This window comes from Phyllobates terribilis, unplaced genomic scaffold (genome assembly GCF_046119375.1).
Source record: "Phyllobates terribilis strain yellow unplaced genomic scaffold, ASM4611937v1 Scaffold_4__5_contigs__length_816908805, whole genome shotgun sequence".
Classification (NCBI taxonomy): Eukaryota; Metazoa; Chordata; class Amphibia; order Anura; family Dendrobatidae; genus Phyllobates; species Phyllobates terribilis.
This window is the reverse complement of record NW_027362764.1, coordinates 70,400,601-70,419,886: the sequence shown is the minus strand read 5'-3', so window position 1 is coordinate 70,419,886 and position 19,286 is coordinate 70,400,601. Positions and strand designations below refer to the sequence as shown.

The 19,286-nt window shown below is 48.1% G+C and overlaps 1 protein-coding gene across 1 annotated transcript in view; it reads right to left on the bottom strand.

The window, feature by feature from the left end:
- The window catches only part of MALRD1 (MAM and LDL receptor class A domain containing 1), a 900,174-nt gene that overhangs the window by 258,875 nt on the left and 622,013 nt on the right, over positions 1 to 19,286 (bottom strand). Inside the window, exon 29 of the mRNA XM_073677476.1 lies at positions 16,932 to 17,112. Coding sequence (XP_073533577.1) covers positions 16,932 to 17,112 — 181 coding nt within the window. The remainder of the gene's footprint in view (positions 1 to 16,931; positions 17,113 to 19,286) is intronic.

Sequence of the window (19,286 nt, the reverse complement as noted above, 5' to 3'; positions counted from 1 at the left end):
GCTATGTTCACAGAAAGTGGTGGATGCGCATTACAGTATCTGCAAAGTGGATGAGATGGTAAAGGAATTTTTCGAGCATTTGATATTGATGACCTCTCCACCAGTCCGGTGGGGATCCGGCACCCGGCACCCCCATCTATCAGCTGCTAGCAGCTCCAATGCTGGGTGAATGCAATGATTGAACGGAGCTGCAGGTCGGTTATTAATATTACATGTCCAGGAAATCCTTTTAGGGCTCATGCAGACGTCCATGCAAACTGGTCTGAGCCTGGACCGCAATGCACGGTCTGGCCACGGCTCTCCCGACCTGAGCGTGATAGCCTCCTAGATACTGTATGAAGCTGTCACGCTCAGATCGAGAGACCTGTGGCCAGTAAGTGCAATAGTGGTTTGCGCTCGGACCGATTTGCACAGATGTCTGTATGAGCCCTAAATTTAATCCATATGGTGTAGATAAAAATCTGGGCAGAAATTGGCCTACGGGAAAGATTGTAAACATGCATCATGTCAATGTACATCACGGTAAAATCCAGCACATTTGCACAGCTAAAATCTGCAGATGATTCGCCCCGTGTTAAAACAATTGTTTTTACTTGAAAAAGACGCCGTTACGGCGTTGAAACGCGTTGTTAATAAAAAGCCTTTTTCATCATCATCATCATCTCTGAAGAATTGATTCACTTCAGCAGCGCAGCCCACCTACATGTTTATCCAACTGGATCCATGTATGATTTTTACACACATTGTCAGCAGATTTTCCCACATTTAGGCCCCCTTAACACATCCATTTTTTATGTCCGTAAGGCGGTCCATTTTTTAAGGACCGCAAATACGGGCATGCGCACACCCATTGTATTCAATGGGTGTGTGGAGATGTCAGGTTTTTCACACGGACCGTGTGTGTGAAAAACCCGCAGACATGTCAAGTTTTTTTTGTGCAGCACGGACAAGATGCGTGCTGCACATGTCATTCGTGTTTCATCAATGCGCACATCTGTGTATGATCAGCGTGACACGTATCTGTGCCTGGGAAAAAGCGGTACTGTTCGAGCTGATCCCAGGCGCTGGGTGCTGAAGGCAGCTGTCATCATTGCCGCCTGGTTGTGCTGAAAAACACATAAGGAGCGATTCATCAAAGCTTTTATGCCACAATATAAAACGCTTCAAAAAGTTGGAAAAAAATTTGACCATTGTGGAATTTTGCAAAAATGTTGCAACGTTTGTCGTTTTTACGCCAGTTAGAAGCAACTCTGCAAAAATGGAAGGAGCTGGGAGGAGCCAGGATGGGGCGTAAACGTCAAATTCAGCAATAGTGCAGTTTTTTTTAAGCTGGAAATGCTACCAATCTTTGACCAAGATGATGGGCAAATTCCTTAAGTGAATTGGCTACAGCAAGTGACTCGCCCCCTGGGCCGTGGGGCACTCGGAGCCGGGCAATCGGGAAATGATGGGGGTAGTAGTGGCAACCCGGTTCCGTGGCTCAGGGTGGTCAGGCCAATGGTAGTCTGCTATGTGCTGTTGATAATGTCCGACTACGCCACCCGTGGATTGCGGTTATTATGAACCGCCGCTGCAAGATAATCCCCTGAGGCTGATGGTGTGTGCAGCTGAGATTGGATAACTCCCCACGGGAACAGTGTAACCCCAGGGCAGTGCAGTGGATGGTCGGGGTGATGGTGCAGGGAGTCCCAGTACCGGTAGTTCTGGAGGAGCGAGAAAGTACACAGACAACGTACTGCAATCCAATGTCTTTTACTCACAGTTCATGTGCTCCGGGTCACTTCGGCACCAGTAGTGACCGCCCGAGCCGTGCTGCGTCCACCAGGTGTGGGGATCGGTCAACTTCCAGGCAGTTCAGAAGTATGGCTCAGGATCCCCTTTTGTCCTTTCTCTGGCCTGCCTCACCAGTGACCCACTTTTGTCCAGCTGCCGCGGATCTGCACGGGTAAATGTGGGCCCCGTTCCCCGCTGTCCTATATGGTGCCTTCCTAGCAGGTTTGATGAGGTGTCGCACCAATAAATGATCATGACGTCCGGTCTTTGGCTGAGGGTAGTTTCTCCTCCACCAACTTGGGATCCGGTACCCTTAGTCTGCCTGACCCTTCACCCTGTATTCTCATGGGTTCTTAGGGTCCCTTCCACCTTCTTGTTCCTGAGCCCTTCTGTTTCTCTCGCTCTTCTCCTTCTTTCCTGTTCCTTCTTCTCCTCCTTCCCTTGGCCTCTTCTCCAGGCCCACTTCTCCTTCTCCTCTCAGGCTCCGGCCTTTTCTCTAGGCCTGCCTCTGAGCAGAGCTCCTACAGAGCCTCTGCTCCTTGTCTTCTCTGACTGAACAGACTGCCTGACTAAGATGGTGCCCACCTTTTATACCTCCCTCTAAAGCATGAGCCCAGATGACCAGCAACCAATAGGCTCCTACCTACGCTCAGGAACCGTCCCCTCCTGCTCCTACATCACTGGGTTTTCCTCCCCCCTCCCCACTCCAGCCAGGGACAGATTCTGTCGTGCCTGCATTGGTGTCTAATGGGAGCACCGTTGAACTGTCCCTCGGAAATGTGGTGTGTGTGCTGTATGCAGCTAACTGAGCCCTGGTCCATACTCCATCCTTACCTGGGAGTGGAATATCACACCTCTGGCAGAGGTGCAATACCCCTGTAGCGGCCAAACCCTCGGGGCGCTACACAAGCACTTCATTAACCCTTTCCTGTGTCTCTGCCTCACACGCTGAGCCAGCATCTTTGGTCGCACTTGATGGCTGATTTAATCAGCCATTAAGTGATTCTAACAGCCGCTGTCAATCACTGACAGCGGCATTTAATACGTGCAGACAGGAAACGTATTGATTCCGCCCATCGGCGCACGTCACGTGATCTTAGAGCGCCGATGGGTTGTCATGAAAGCCGGGGGTCTGCTGAAGACCCCTGTACCTGTTATCACGATTCTACGGTGAATAGGGAATAGTGATTTTTGCTATACCTAGCAGTGCTGAAGCATGGCTATGTATAGCACAGGTGATCGGACGATCGCAGCTTTAAGTCTTCTAAGGGGAAGTTTTAAAAAATATTAAAAAAAATAAAAAAACACAAAAAGTTCAAATCACCCCCCTTTTGCCCCATTAAAAATAAAACAATTTGAAAAAGGTAAAGCAAAAAATACACATATTATATATTGCTCCATTTAGAAATATCCGATCTATCAAAATATAAAGTAAATTAATCCGATTGGTAAAACGCCAGAATTACAGTTTTTTTGTCGCCGCAACATTGCAATAAAATGCAATAAGAGGCAATCAAAACATCGTATCTACCCCAAAATGGTATCAATAAAAATGCCAGCTCAGGGCAAAAAAAATAAGTCCTCACCCGGCCTCAGATCCCAAAAAATGAGAACGTTACGGGTCTCAGAAAATGGTAACAAAATCTAAATTTGTTTTTGACAAATTTCTGCAGGTGTCCATAGAAAAATACGTTATCTGCACTGATTGCATTATCCTCTTATCCGTTTTTAGTGCAGATTTGATACAGTGTTTCCTAATGTGTTTTTTTAATGTAGAAACGCTGGGATTTTTCAGGTTCACCTAAGTATGCTACAGGGAATAATCACAGCAAAAATGCACAGTTCAAAAGCGCCTTTAAATGCACAATGGTGATGAGTTTTTCTGAAATCACATCCAATTTGCTTAAAGGGAATCAGTCAGCAGGTTTTTTCTGTGTAATCTGAGAGCAGTATAATAAAGGGGCAGAGACCCTGATTCCAGCGATGTGTCACTTACTGGGCTGCTTGGTGCAGTTTTAAAAGAATCCCTGTTTTCTCTGCTGTAGATGTAGCAGGGGTCAGAAAGCAGAGATGTATATAACCCCGCCCACATCCCTGATTGGCAGCTTCCTGTGTAAAATGTCAGCAAGCTGCCAAACATTTGTAGGGGTGTGGTTAGACAGATTAACCTGACTGGCCCACACATGACACCTAGTCCTGCAGTGATAATCTCCTGCTGATTAAACACTGATTGTATTGAAACTACAACACACAGCCCAGTAAGTGCTGCATTGCTGGAATCAGGCTTTCCTACCCTATATTATGCTGCTCTCAGATTAAATAGCAAAAACCTGATGACAGATTCTCTTTAAACTATTAAATTCAGCAGATTTTCTACACAAAAAAAAAATGCAGCGGAAAATTTTCTGTATTTGCGCTACGTGGGAACACAGGCTTACAGATTTTATGCTCTAAAAATAATAATTAAAAAAAAGCAAGAACAGTACTTGTAATAAAAGAAAAAGAAAAAAAAGCTGCACCCAGTACAGACTTCCCACGAAAGTGCATTGCTCAAGGCCCTATGTAATAGTAAAGATAAACTACTCAAACATACAATCACTCTGCGGCTTCACACACTTCTGTAGATACTGACAACAGATAAAAGATGAGTTCTTTACACATTGCTGACCTTGAGGTTAACCGAACAGTACGTGGCCTGAAAACATATACAATATGCCGAACTACGGCCGCATCCTGCGAAATGCAAATCATCTGGCAACATCTAATGTCTTATTGTGGACGCATTTACATGGCATAACCTTGAATAAGCCCATTAGTTGTGTTGCGGGAGAAGACGTTACCCATATGAATGTTAACACAGTTATGGTATTATCAATCAATCTGAGAATCTGTAGGAAAAATATATATGGGATCTCATGGCAAAAGACATTCAGCCGCATGAAACAGTTGGCATCTACCTAGGACTTTTTTAGCAAGTAAATAATAAAAAAAAAATTATAATCTTATTGTTATAATACAACATTTGGGCCCAATTTTCTCCTTATAGGCAGAGTAGGAATAGGATCAGCAGCACTGATAAAGAGAGGATTGCAGTGGAATATGGATCCTTAACGAGACTCTGGCAGGAAATATCAACCAACTTGCTGTAGGCAACATCTTAAAGGGAATCTGTCAGCACCATCTCACCTCCCAAACTATTTATATGCACATGTAGCTCTTTCACAGGCAAATCCAGCAATATCTTTACATGGCCAGTCCGTTCCTCCGCTACTGAGAAATCAACGTTTCAATTAATATGTAAATGACTATGGTAGATTTGAAGTCAGTCACTCCAGCTCTATTTCCCTGCCAGCACTGCCTCCTCCTGCTTGACTGACGGCCTCCATGCTCTGTGACTTCAAGCAAAGGAGACGTCAGTCAAGCCGTAGGAGGCGGTGCTGGGGGAGGAATAGAGCTGGAGTGACAGAGGCTTCAGATCTACAAATAGCTCTTTAGCTTCATTTGCATATCAATTCACAGACTGATTTCTCAGTAACAGAGGAAGGGACCGGCCATGTAAAGATATTGCTGGACTTGTTTTTCAAAGAGCTACATGCGCATGTAAATAGATTGGGGTGTGAAATCCTGCTGACAGATTCACTTAAAGGCTATGGTCCCAGTATTTGGTCAGTATTTTTTCTCAGGAGTGGGAGCCAAAACCAGATGAGGAGCAATCAGAGAAAAGGTATAATGGAAATGTGTCACCCCAGGCCTGGATGCCACAAATATTAAAGGCTGTGTCTGAGAGCAGGAGGGAGGTTCCCTGGTCAGGGACCATTAGCATGCAGCACCTCCTGTCCCAGGCCAGTAGGGGGAGCAGGCTGCCCCTATAAAAGCTGGAACTGGGGCAGGGTTAGGGAGACCAGAACCCACTTCTGAAGTGTCCAGAAGGGTTCCTTAGAGGAAGGGACAGGTCAGCAGCAGCTGAGGAGTCCGTGAGGCAGAGGAGAGACTGCAAGCCAGGGACAGAGGCGACGAGAGCCGATCCTGGCTGAGAGAATCACCACCGGACATTGGGGTCCGAGGCTGTCAGGGTTGCAAGCCCAGCAGCAGAGAACCAACCCGCGAGGGATTTCAGGTCCCTTGGCCTAAGAAGCCTGGAGGCTCCGCCACACAGAGGGACCAGTACAGCAGGAGAAAGTAAAAGGTACCTAAGGCCCGAGTCGCAAGCCATACAGGCAAAGTACACGGCCAGCTCAGGGACGTGGGCTAATACACCACGAAGAGGGGGATAGTCAGAAAGAGCATAGAGAGAACGGTAGGCCTACACACTCACCCTGACCAGTGGGGCTCGCCAGAATGCTCTCAGATACCCAGGCCCACTCCTAACCGGTACTCCTGTTGGGTCAGTAATAACATCTGCAATAAAGACCCTGGACTGTTTGAAGCGGACTCTGAACTCTTACTATTGCGGCCTGCACTATCACCCCCAGCATTCATCTACACTGCCCTGAGGCTACACTCTTCCCGTGGGGAGTGGTCCTACCTCTGTGCTGCACACCAACATCAGCCTCAGTGGTCTGCCCCGCAGCGGCGGTCATCCCTGACCGCAATCCACGGGTGGTGTAGTCGGACATTCAAAACACTGATAAATAGACTGCCACAATTTGGTCTGACCACCCTGAGCCACGGGATCGGGTTGCCACTACTACCCTCAGCATCGCATAGAAGCCCGGTTCCGGGTGCCCCACGGCCCAGGGGGCGAGTGAGCTTTGGCGTAGTCGGCAGAATTGTGACCAACCCGCCACAAACGGGTATTGCGTGCCTGAAAAAGACTGTATACGTACCTTAAAAAGAGGTCTCCCGCCATCCGGAGCCGTTTCCTGCCATATTCAGCCGTTTCCCGCCATCCTCAGCCGTTTTCCTGCCATCGGGCGCCATCTTCGGGACGCCGCGCGGGAAGAAGAGGGGCGTGGACGTCCAAACCGCGCGAGACCCGAAGCCCCGCCCTACGCACCGACGCTGCGCAAGGTCCTGGAAGGAGAGAGAGCGACGTTGACATCACCAGGACGCGACGCAAGGTTCTCGCCCGGAGCTGCACCAGCGGAGCCGTGGCCTAAGGAAGAGGATCAACGGAAAATAGGCCACGGTTAACTAGGGGGGCGGAAGATGTCGGAAGCGGAGGCCCCCTCTACCACCAGCGTGGCTGCAGCAGCGGTGATGCCGTTCTCCATGCCCTACATCCCCGGAGCGGCCTGGCTGCCCCAATACTCAGGGGAATCCCATACATTAACTGACTTTAAGGAAAGACTGCACAGTTTATTTAAAGTTTATCCCCTGACAGAAGAACAGAAAGTGAGCATTCTGACGGGGCAGCTAACCGGTGCAGCCCAGCGGGAAGTGAAATCATGGTCAGATGAGGAGAAAGGGACTGTAAAGGACATTCTGACCCGGCTGCGGGGTACCTTTGATACCCGTACCTCAGCAGAAATCAAAATGCGGTTCTATGGATGTAAGCATCGAGCTCAAGATAGCGTCAGAGATTATGCCCTAAATTTACAGGAAGCCTTGAGGGCAATCAAACAAGCTGACCCTGGCAGCGTGCAGGATACCGATAAACTGTTGACTGATCAGTTCATAGAAGGTCTGCTGTCCAGCGCCCACAGAACCCAGCTGCGCCTCATGGCCCTACAGAACCCCGATTTGACTTTTGCACAGTTCAAAGATAGGGCCATCCGGGTGCTCCGAGAACCCGCACCAGGTGGCGCTGTAGTTTCCCGGCGCCCTGCTATCACTTACCACCAGGAGGCAGCGCCCTGCCCTGCAGACCTTGTGGGGGCTGATGCGCAGGCCCTAAACCCATCCCCACCTGCACCATCAGGTCCAAGAGCTAACAAAGAGTGTTGCTGCATTGACCAGGACCGTACAGTCGTTACAGATGGACCCGTCAGGACCAATCAAGCTGGCTTCCAGTCCGGAGGATGTCCCCTGGCGTCGACGGAGGAGGATCCCCTCATTCAGAGGGAGGCCCGCCGATCGTTACACTGAGGATGGACAGCCGATTTGTCGCCATTGCAGCCAGCCGGGACACGTAGCCAGGTACTGTACTTTAAATGGGTCCGACCTGGGGCAGAGGGCCAACCCCCAGGCATAAGGTCACCAGGCCCGTCTAATTGGCGTGATAAGTACGTAGGGGGATGCCCGGTTTTACCCGTAGTGCTGGACGGTATCCCCATGAGTGCACTGCTGGACACCGGGTCCCAAGTGACTACCATCCCCTATGTACTTTTCAAGCAGTACTGGAGTGACACTGACATAACTCGCTATCCAGACAGTGACTTGAGCATCATCGCCAGCAATGGCCAGCCCGTGCCGCAGGTGGGGTTCAGAGAGATGACCATTAAGATTGGTAAAGTTGAACTGCCGGCACAGGGAGTGATCATTGTGGACATTGACCGTCGAGAAAGTCACCCTAAAATAACCTTGGGTACTAACGTGATTGAAAATTGTCTTTCAGAAGTAATTATAATTTTGCAGCAGGTGGCGATGAATGCGAGCTCCAGCCAACAGAAGTTCTTCCAGAAAGAGATAAGAGCCCTGATGAGACGGCAACAGGTAGAACTGTCTGGTGGTGAGATCGGTAGTGTGAGGATGAGCGACCCATTCCCCATTGCCATGCCTCCCAAAAGTGAAATGATGATCTGGTGTCGGACTGCAATCGGGTTAAGAGGGAGAGACTACCAAGCCATGGTAGAACCCGTGTACTCAGACAGCAGGCCCACCATTTTGACAGCCCGGGGGGTGGTTGATGTCCGCCATGGAAGGGTGCCCGTCCGGATCTTAAACATTGGGGAAAGGGAAGTACACTTGCCCCGGTACGCTACATTAGCCAAATTGTTTGCTGTCGAACACAATGCTCTCAGGGTCGTGGAATCCTTGCCTCCATCTCCACCGATGGAGGATAATGGCTCCCAGAAACACAAGGAGGACTGGTGCCAGAAACTCCACGTGGGTGCTGACTCCACTCCCTCGCACCAAAAACAAGGAGTCTACCAGGTGGTTCAGGAGTACGAGAGAATCTTTAGTAAGCACCTGCTAGACTTCAGCAGGGTGAAAGGGGTAGAACACCACATCCCCACGGGGAGCCACCCACCAATAAAAGAGAGATACAGACCTGTACCCCCTGCACATTATTAGAATGCAAAGGGCATGCTGAGAGAAATGAAAGAAGCCGGGGTCATTAGAGACAGCTGTAGCCCCTGGGCAGCCCCCTTGGTTCTGGTAAAAAAGAAAGACGTACCATGAGAATGTGCGTGGACTATAGACAAATCAATCGTATCACCCATAAAGAAGCGTACCCGTTACCTAGGATAGAGGAGTCTTTAGCCGCACTAAAATCAGCTAATTTCTTCTCTACTTTGGACTTTACTAGCGAGTACTGGCAGGTTCCTGTGGCAGAGGCTGACAAGGAGAAGACCGCCTTCACCACCCCGATGGGATTGAGTGAATTCAACTGTATGCCATTCGGGCTCTGCAATGCACCCGGGACCTTCCAGAGGCTGATGGAATGCTGTCTAGGGCACCGAAACTTCGAGACGGTCCTACTTTACCTGGACGACGTGATTGTCTATTCAAAGACTTACGAGGACCATCTAAATCACCTGGCCGAGGTGTTCGAAGCCCTGGCAGGCTATGGCCTGAAAGTGAAGCCCTCAAAATGTCACCTGTTAAAACCGAAGGTACAGTACCTAGGGCACGTGGTGAGTGCTGAGGGAGTAGCCACCAACCCCGACAAGGTTACAGCCATCAAGAGCTGGCCAAGTCCCTCTAAAATCAAAGAAGTGAGGCAATTCCTCGGGTTGGTAGGCTACTACCGAAGGTTCATCCCCGGGTTCACTAAGATGGCAGCTCCAATGCAGGACCTCCTGATAGGTCAGTCTAAATCCAGAAGTCACAAGCCACCCTTCAAGTGGGACAAGCCGGAAGAGGAGTCCTTCCGCCAGTTGAAGATGGCCCTCACGGGGGATGAGATCCTGGCCTACCCCGATTATGGCCAGCCTTTTATCCTCCACACAGACGCCAGTAATGTGGGGCTAGGAGCCGTACTGTCCCAAAACCAACAGGGCAGAGAAAGGGTGATCGCGTACGCCAGCCGGAAGCTGAGGCCCACTGAAAGGAACCCGGAGAATTATAGCTCCTTCAAGCTAGAATTCTTGGCAGTGGTGTGGGCCGTCACAGAACGGTTTAACCATTACCTGGCCTCCGCAAAGTTCACCGTGTACACGGACAACAACCCGTTGACACACCAGGACAATGCAAGACTTGGTGCCCTAGAACAGCGGTGGATGGCCCGGCTATCAAATTATGACTTCACAATCAAACACCGGGCAGGCAGAACCAACGCCAACGCAGACGCCCTATCAAGAATGCCCCACCTACCCGAAGGAGAAGAAGACTCGGAAGAGCTGGAGGAAGTAGAGCTCCCTGCGTTCCACCGGTATGGGGCCACTCAGTATTCTCACCGAGTAAGAGACAAAGACCTAACCACCGCTATGTTCAACCCCTTACCCCACCACGGCTGGGCTGAAACGCAAGATAGTGACCCTGCAGTTCGCCTGGTGAAAGACCTGTTGACCCAGGCAGACGCTAGCCCTGGCCCGGACGCTCCAGAGGAAGCCAAGCAGTTATGGAAGGAGAAAAGCAGGCTATTCCTCTACGAAGGTAAGCTGTGCAGAAGGTTTGTCAACCACCGGACGCATGAGCTGACCTGGCAGGTAGTGGTCCCAAGACGGGATGCAGCAATGGTCCTGGAGGCCTACCATGAAAGAGCGGGACACTTCGGGTGGAAGAAACTGGAGTTCCTACTGAGAGAGCGGTTCTAATGGATCGGTATGAGAGGGGCCATAGAGAAGTGGTGCAGGGACTGCGGCCCATGTCACCTCAGAAGGAACGACCGTACCAGCCAGAATACACCCTTGAAGCCCATCGTCACCAGGCAGCCTCTTGAGCTGGTAGCTCTGGACCATGTGAAGTTGGCTCCAAGCCGGTCCGGCAACATCTATGCCCTCACGATTGTGGACCATTACTCCCGGTTCTTGGTGGTGGTCCCGGTTAAAGACTTGTCGGCCCAAACGGCGGCCAGAGCCTTCCAACAACACTTCTGCCATCCACACGGGTATCCGGAACAGGTCTTGACAGATCAAGGTCCAGCGTTTGAGGCGAAAGTCTTCCAGGAGTTCTGCAACCTCTACGGCTGTAGGAAGATTCGGACAACGCCTTACCACCCGCAAACCAACGGGCTGTGTGAGAAAATGAATAAAATCGTCATTGATCTCCTCAAGACGTTGCCCCTGGAGGAGCGCAGCCTGTGGCCGGAGAAGCTGCCTGACCTGATAGACTTGTACAACCATATCCCGGTGAATGCTACCAACTGCACCCCGGCTTACCTGATGCGATCAAGACCAGGTAAGCTGCCTATGGACCTGGAGATGGGAGTCCTGACACCCGAAGACACCTCCCCAGATGCGGACTGGGATACGGAACGGTGGCTACAGTACAAGAAGGAACAGGAGAGTGTGGAGAGGAGTCTGGCTCAAGCGAGAGAAAAACAAGAGAGGCTCTTCAACCAACACGCCCCTGCTGGTCCCCTGGAACCTGGTGAGCAGGTCCTGAAGTGGAGGAGAAGGCTTCACAAGCTAGATGACCAGTGGGAGAGTGACCCGTACACAGTACTGCCGTCCAACCACGACAACCCGAAGGTATGTGTAATTACCAAGGATGGAGGAGAAACCACTAGCACTGTCTCCAGAGACCACCTAAAAAGGTGCCCCGAGCAACTACAGAGTGCAGGAGAAGATCAAGATGACCTTGAGCCCGCAGTGGACAAGGAAAAAATGGTCAGCACCGTTCTCGGAGAGTTCCCCCGGTCCTGGACTCAGATAAACGATGCCATAGTGGTACCCGTCCTACACTTCCTTCAACCTACCCAGCAGGAGCGTACAGGAGAGCAGGAAGAACAAGAAGAACAAGCAGCCCCGGAGGCAGAAGAACCCATGCCAGCAGCCCAGGAGAGTCAACCCTCTGCTGACAGTGAGCCTGCCATGCCTGCGGTAAGCCAAAGGACCCGCAGACAGCTGCCTGCCCTGCCTGTAAACCCAGCTAGTAGCTGTACCCTAAATGCTAGTGGGGAAAGCCAGGTTAGACCACCACCAGACAGTGGGTTATGTAGGTCAACCCGGAGCACTAGGGGTCAAATACCAGCTCGCTGGAAGATCTGAATAAAAAGTATATATATTTATCTGTATGTTGCAAAGGTTTTATGTTTGTTACCTGATAACTAATAGTGTTTTCTCCAGTTTTTCTAGTTCAATGGACTGACAGGTTATGGACGCTGAATAACCAAAGCTGCGTTGTAGATAGTTGCACCTGGGTGCCCTCTTTTGAAGATGGCCACGGAAGAAAAACCTGTCCGGCGTGGCCCCTTGTGGTCCAAAGTAGTTAGCTTCTACCTTGCCGCCACGCCCAAGGCCAGGAACTTGGGGTTTATAGGGACAGGTCCCCACATTGTGGAAAACTTCACCTTGTTGGGTGATATGGACACCCGGTCGCGGAAGCGCCATGACCTTAAGGACAAAATGTGCTTGTAAATATTTTATGTTATTGTTTATACCCTGTTTGTTGTTGGCCAAAAAGGCTTAGTCCCGAAGTACTAAATTTTACTAGGGGGGAATGTGTCACCCCAGGCCTGGATGCCACAAATATTAAAGGATGTGTCTGAGAGCAGGAGGGAGGTTCCCTGGTCAGGGACCATTAGCATGCAGCACCTCCTGTCCCAGGTCAGTAGGGGGAGCAGGCTGCCCCTATAAAAGCTGGAACTGGGGCAGGGTTAGGGAGACCAGAACCCACTTCTGAAGTGTGCAGAAGGGTTCCTTAGAGGAAGGGACAGGTCAGCAGCAGCTGAGGAGTCCGTGAGGCAGAGGAGAGACTGCAAGCCAGGGACAGAGGCGACGAGAGCCGGTCTTGGCTGAGAGAATCACCACCGGACATTGGGGTCCGAGGCTGTCAGGGTTGCAAGCCCAGCAGCAGAGAACCAACCCGCGAGGGATTTCAGGTCCCTTGGCCTAAGAAGCCTGGAGGCTCCGCCACACAGAGGGACCAGTACAGCAGGAGAAAGCAAAAGGTACCTAAGGCCCGAGTCGCAAGCAAAGTACACGGTCAGCTCAGGGACGTGGGCTATTACACCACGAAGAGGGGGATAGTCAGAAAGAGCATAGAGAGAACGGAAGGCCTACACACTCACCCTGACCAGTGGGGCTCGCCCGAATGCTCTCAGATACCCAGACCCACTCCTAACCGGTACTCCTGTTGGGTCAGTAATAACATCTGCAATAAAGACCCTGGACTGTTTGAAGCGGACTCTGAACTCTTACTATTGCGGCCTGCACTATCACCCTCAGCATTCACCTACACTGCCCTGAGGCTACACTCTTCCCGTGGGGAGTTGTCCTACCCCTGTGCTGCACACCAACATCAGCCTCAGTGGTCTGCCCCGCAGCGGCGGTCATCCCTGACCGCAATCCACGGGTGGCGTAGTCGGACATTCAAAACACTGATAAATAGACTGCTACAATTTGGTCTGACCACCCTGAGCCACGGGATCGGGTTGCCACTACTACCCTCAGCATCGCATAGAAGCCCGGTTCCGGGTGCCCCACTCCTGGTTTTGGCTCCAACTCCTGAGAAAAAATACTGACCGAATACTGACCAAATACTGATAGTGGGTCCGTGACCTAAGTCACATATTGGTATGATATACGGACTGTATCATCTATTTTTACATTTTTTTATTCAAGAAAACCAGATAGTGGTAAATATTTATTTTTATCAACTCTGCTTTTCCTATACAATGGTAGTTTTTTTATTTATTTTATATTCATTTTATATTTATTTTCTATAATTACGGCCACAACTATATTTCTAGAGCTGCTGTTAACAGTGTTCAGAGGTCAGCAGCCACAAGGACATAAAAAAACGGTGTCTGAAAATGTCCATTGACTTATATGAAAGAACATTGTAGGCATTCTCTGTGAGCCGTGCAGAGGTCATTGTGCAGGGAGGGGAGGAGGTATGCTGTGCTCATCATCTATTGCCAATGGTAGATCCTGTGACATCTATTATATATATGTTAGCTGTCATTGTGATCCTGTCTGTGATGAGAATGAGTAGGGATGAGTAGACTCGTAGAAATTCAGTTCCGGAACTGGAACTGTACCCAAACACGAACCCCATTGAAAATAATGGGGACCCTGACTTTGGAGCCAGAAAATTCTCTCTCTCTCTGGTCTCAGAGTAAAAACTGCAAGATTGCAGTGATTTTTTTTTCTAATTGTAGTTTGTAGTGACATAGAAAATAAAAAAAATAGCAAAATGCATACAAATACTGTATGTTTTATCAGAATATGTGGCATTATTCTTATAGAGAATTAAGAAAAATAATATTAAAAAAAAAATTTATTATGAATTTATTCTGAAGGATGCTGGTAAGGTGTAATACATTTCTACACACGTGCACAGCGATAAGTGAGGACCGAATGGTAAAAAAGTAGCAGAAAATATTTCATGCTTAAAAAGAGGAGATTCCTACAAAGGACGTCACATCTCGAAGAGATGAAATATCTTAAAGGAGTGTGAAGTAGAACACAGGGCCTGACCTGCTTTGTTGTCCTTTCCCTTATAACTGCGGGATATTTTCAAATATTTTGATGCTGCTGATATTGATCCCGGTCCTACGTGTTTTATCTCAGCAGGTCTTTCATTTAATCAGGGGCCTTTCACCCACCTCTAAATCAACAGAGCTGATACTTTTCCCTTCAGCGTCACTGCCTGCACTGGAATGGTTATATAATGTTAAAATAAAAACTATATAAATATTTTATATCCCGGGCCCTTTGATCTCTCTGGGTCCTCGATCTCTTTAACCCTCTTCTACTCTAGTTGAAATAAGTACAAGTTGTTCTGCCACCATGAAGAGTAATGAGAGGTATTTTCATTGCAGACATTTAGGCCATATTCACACCTTCAGTATTTGCTCAGTATTTTACATCAGTATTTGTAAGCCAAAACCAGGAGTGGAACAATCAGAGGAAAAGTATAATTGAAACACGTCGATCTGTGGGGGTCTGACATCATATTTTGTTGACCTATCCTAATGATAGGTCACTTAATATATAAGTCCTTAACAATCCCTTGAAAATCCACCTGTCACGCAGAACTGGTTAATCTGTCGACCGCATGTTATATAGGAGAAGGAGCTGAGAAGATTCATAAATTGTGGGAAAAGTTTCAGTAAAACTTATAATTTATTGATCTAAATGCCTGCTGATTTTTTGCTTATAAGTCCAGTGGGCGGGACAACTTGCTGATTAGCAGCCTTTCCAGCATAAACAGAAATGTCAATCTCTGAGTTGTTCCGCCCACTGGACTTAAAAGCAAAGTTTAAGCAGAAATTTAGAACAATGATTTACAAGGTTTAATAAACCTTTTCTATCATGTGAGATGTGTGTTGGTTCACTAGAGTGATATGATTGTGTAAACCTGTATCCACACCAGTATAACACTGTAATTGTTGAAAGACTGTGTATATATTTTCATGGAAGATTTTAACTCTGTGAATGATTTAAAATGCATTGTATTACATGATTATATAAGGAGAATAAGCAATTAATGTATTGATGATAGGGAGTTCAGTACATGCTGTTAGAGGGTAGTAACGGTGAAATTTGCCCATCAACCAAAAGGAGAGTTGATGATTGGTCTAGCTCCAGTGTGGGAGGGGCTTAGTACGTGACAGGAATAAGTGGAGCGGCCATCTTTGGGGTAGTCTGGAATATGTCCTGAACAGAAGGGGTTGCGCTGGAAGGGAATTCAGCAGCATTTGCTTGTGAGAACACCCCATTGACACTAGAGAAGCAGCATATTTTAGCTAAGATTGCTCGCGACCCAAACCTGTCCAAGTTTGAGGAAAATCCTGTCAGAAACGCTGTCCAGAGACGATAAAGGCCGGGACCTACAGTGAAGAGGTGTTGGACACCACTGAGAAATTAAGCTACAAGCATCAATGGTATTTCTCACCTATTGAAGGGGCCCCGCAGTGAGTAACTGTTCACGCATAACATAACATTTTGGCGCCAAACTATTCAAGGCTGAGATATAGCCTGTAGTTAGTTAGGTATATTAACTGCTTCACACAACATTTGTTGCTAATACCAGCGTCCCGAACTTTCGGATTAGCTACCACGTATTATGCTGATTTAACAACTAAGAAAATCCCAATCCGAACCCCATTTTGTTACAGGAGAAAGTTTTTGAACAACATTTTAGTACTGGACAGTTATTCAACTGCGTACGACTAGATTTACGGCTAAACGGCGGTCACCATAGTTTGTTTTGGGTATTTTCGATACAGTTGAGGACAAACTGTTCCTCTGTAAACACTACGGGAAGGGAAATTTGGTTGGGGAAATAGAGGAAATATTTGTAAGATTGTAAAACCTCAGTGTTGTACAGCAGGCTAGCCTGTACGTTACAAGCATATAATTAAACCAAGTCTTAGGGTGTAAAAAGGTAACAGGCGGCCAGTTTAGACAGGTACACCAGCAGGCTGATCTATAGAAAAAAATAGTAAATACAGATTGCTTAGGTGCCACGCTGTATAGCACTGAGGTTCCAGCTGTTGACTAATGTTTGCATAATGTTTAAATGTTTTGTATTGTCTGGGTGACAATATACACTTTAAGTAAAATAGTTATTTTGGGATCAAACCGTGTAAGAGTTTGTTTTCTCGCCTGGGGCTCCGCCGTGTCCTGAAGAACACTCCCGGTACAGGACTTACACCATCAGTTCAGCTATCCTGAAGAACACTCCCAGTACAGGACTTACACCATCAGTTCAGCTATCCTGAAGAACACTCCCGGTACAGGACTTACACCATCAGTTCAGCTATCCTGAAGAACACTCCCGGTACAGGACTTACACCATCAGTTCAGCTATGATGAATTGCCCATCACAGATGGAGAGAAGCTATAATGGCTAAGTTCTGGGCAGTAATAAGTACAATTTTGGAGCACAAGCAAATCTTCTGAGAAGATAATATAAAATCCATTAAATATATTGCTACTTACCTGGAGAACAGTTTATAAATTCAATGTCATCAATGGCCGCTCCTCCTCCAAAGTCTCTTATCCGTACACCTTCGAATATGACTTCGAAGTGTCTCAGCTTCCCCAAACGAATTTCCACTTCATTCCATTTCCCGTCTTGATTCTCGGATTCTCCCCACACTTTCGTTAGGTTGTTCTCTGTCTAAATATAAAATAAGAAATACTAAAGCATACTTGTCAGGTAACCTTTCAGAATAAGCTGTCCTGTGTTTACATGAGAAAGATCACCATTTGTTACAATTATATGATGGGTATCCTTCAATTTCATGAGGTTTTCCTCGGCAGGCTCTATCTCTACTTCTCAGTTATCTCTGAACTAGTTGTTGAAGACTGACTGCTTTGATGTCTCCCTATGCACAACACACATATAGAGATGCATTCCTGCCTTTGCTTCTTGGTAACATACAGAGTAAAGCACAAGCAGCATGAACGACATTGTACAACAGTACTCAGCAGTGTAGCTGTGAATCCAGCACTGGATCAAGCTGCAGCTCGATCTATCTTTGTCTGCTGGTATCTGCTCTGTCTCACCGTGCTGAACACTTTTTACTCCTCCATCCACACTCTCCTCTCCATACAGCATAATAGAAGGTGTAACCTGACACCTCACTATTCTGGCAGTCTACCATGCTTCAACTAAGCTGGATTTAAGCTGAGGTTTGTTTCAGAGTGGATGATGACTTCAGAAGTCAAGTGGGTGGGTGGGGGGTGGGGAGAAATGGCTCATAAGTGGAGAACAAGGCAGATTACTTATATTCCCTTGAAGTACTGATTTGTGGAAAGTTTGTTAAAATGACAGGGACCATTTAAGAGCAATGCATCATAGCAGGTGATATCTAATAATCCATTTTAATGTCATAATAATGCCTGGCATTTATCTATATGGATGTAAATACTTTCTTTCAGCAAGTTGCATCCTTAAATGATGTAGTATTCGTGGGAAAATGGAAAAATGGGCATAGGTTAGAGCCATAAATGATAGAAGGAGGTCTATAGTATTCCAGTTAAACACACCTTGTATATCATCTTACACTATACTTGGCAACTCTCCTAGAACTTCTGGGAGCCTCCTAGGAAAAGGGGGAAACCTCTTGGATTCCTGAACAAGTTGACGAAAGAAGCCTCCTGATAACCTGAGCTCCCTGAAGGATTGCTGTGCATGCCACATACATTGAATTGTATCCATTATTATTTTTCTACTAGATGAAGGCACGATGCTATCGCATCGGGAGGGCGGTAATGTCACGATGGGGGCAGGCTTTGCAGCGTTGAGAATCTCTCCCCCCCATGTGCTCACCCACTTATCCACTCTCTCTTTCCCCCATGTGCTGACTTCTCCCGTCTGTGCTCTCTTCTTTGACCTATCTACCCCATGTGCTTTCCCTCTTGTCTGCTGTCTCTCTCCTTCCTGTGCTGTGTTCCCCCCTCATGTGCTGTCCCGTTTGAGCTGTCTCCCACCTGTGCTCTGTCTCTCTCCCGCCTGTGCGCTTTCTCTCTCCCCATCTGCTGTCTTCTCCTCTCATGTGATCTCTTCTTTGACCTGTGTACCCCATGTGCTATCCCCCTTGTCTGCTGTCTCTCTCCTTCCTGTGCTGTGTTCTCCCCTCATGTGCTGTCCCGTTTGAGCTGTCTCTCTCCTGTGCTCTCTCTCTCCCCCCTGTGCACTTTCTCTCTCCCCCATCTGCTGTCTTCTCCTCTCATGTGATCTCCTCTTTGACCTGTGTACCCCATGTGCTCTCCCCCTTGTCTGCTCTCTCTCTCCACCCCTGTGCTGTCTTCTTCCCTCATGTGTTCTTTTGTTTGAGAACACCGCCAGGATCAGCCGATTGATTCACTGCGCATGCGCTGAATTCGCGCAGGCGCAATAAATCAGATCACCGCCATCTTTGTGCAGGCAGATAGCGGCGTCACATTAAAACTGCGCATGCACGCCTCCTGTACAAAGATGGCAGCGGTCAGTGAATCATTCGGCTGATCCGGGCGGCGGCGTGTACAGCGTGTTCGCGACGATGTTCCGCTGGTGGTACCACGCAAGAGGCTGGTACCACCAGCGGTTTCCATATTGAGACACTCATCACTTGGGTGTCCCAATATGGCGGTCGACGAACTTCCTTCATTTTGAATTCTGGGATCCGGACACATTTGGATGGAACAGGATGTGAAGACATTACAAGGTAAGTATATATTAGATGATTGTTGTCAATAAAACCATACCAGTCAACTCTCTCAGAACATCCATGAGGCCTCCAGGATAAGAAAAAATATCCAGGACTCCTTGTAAAGTCAACACATCTCCCAGATCCCAGCAAACCAGCC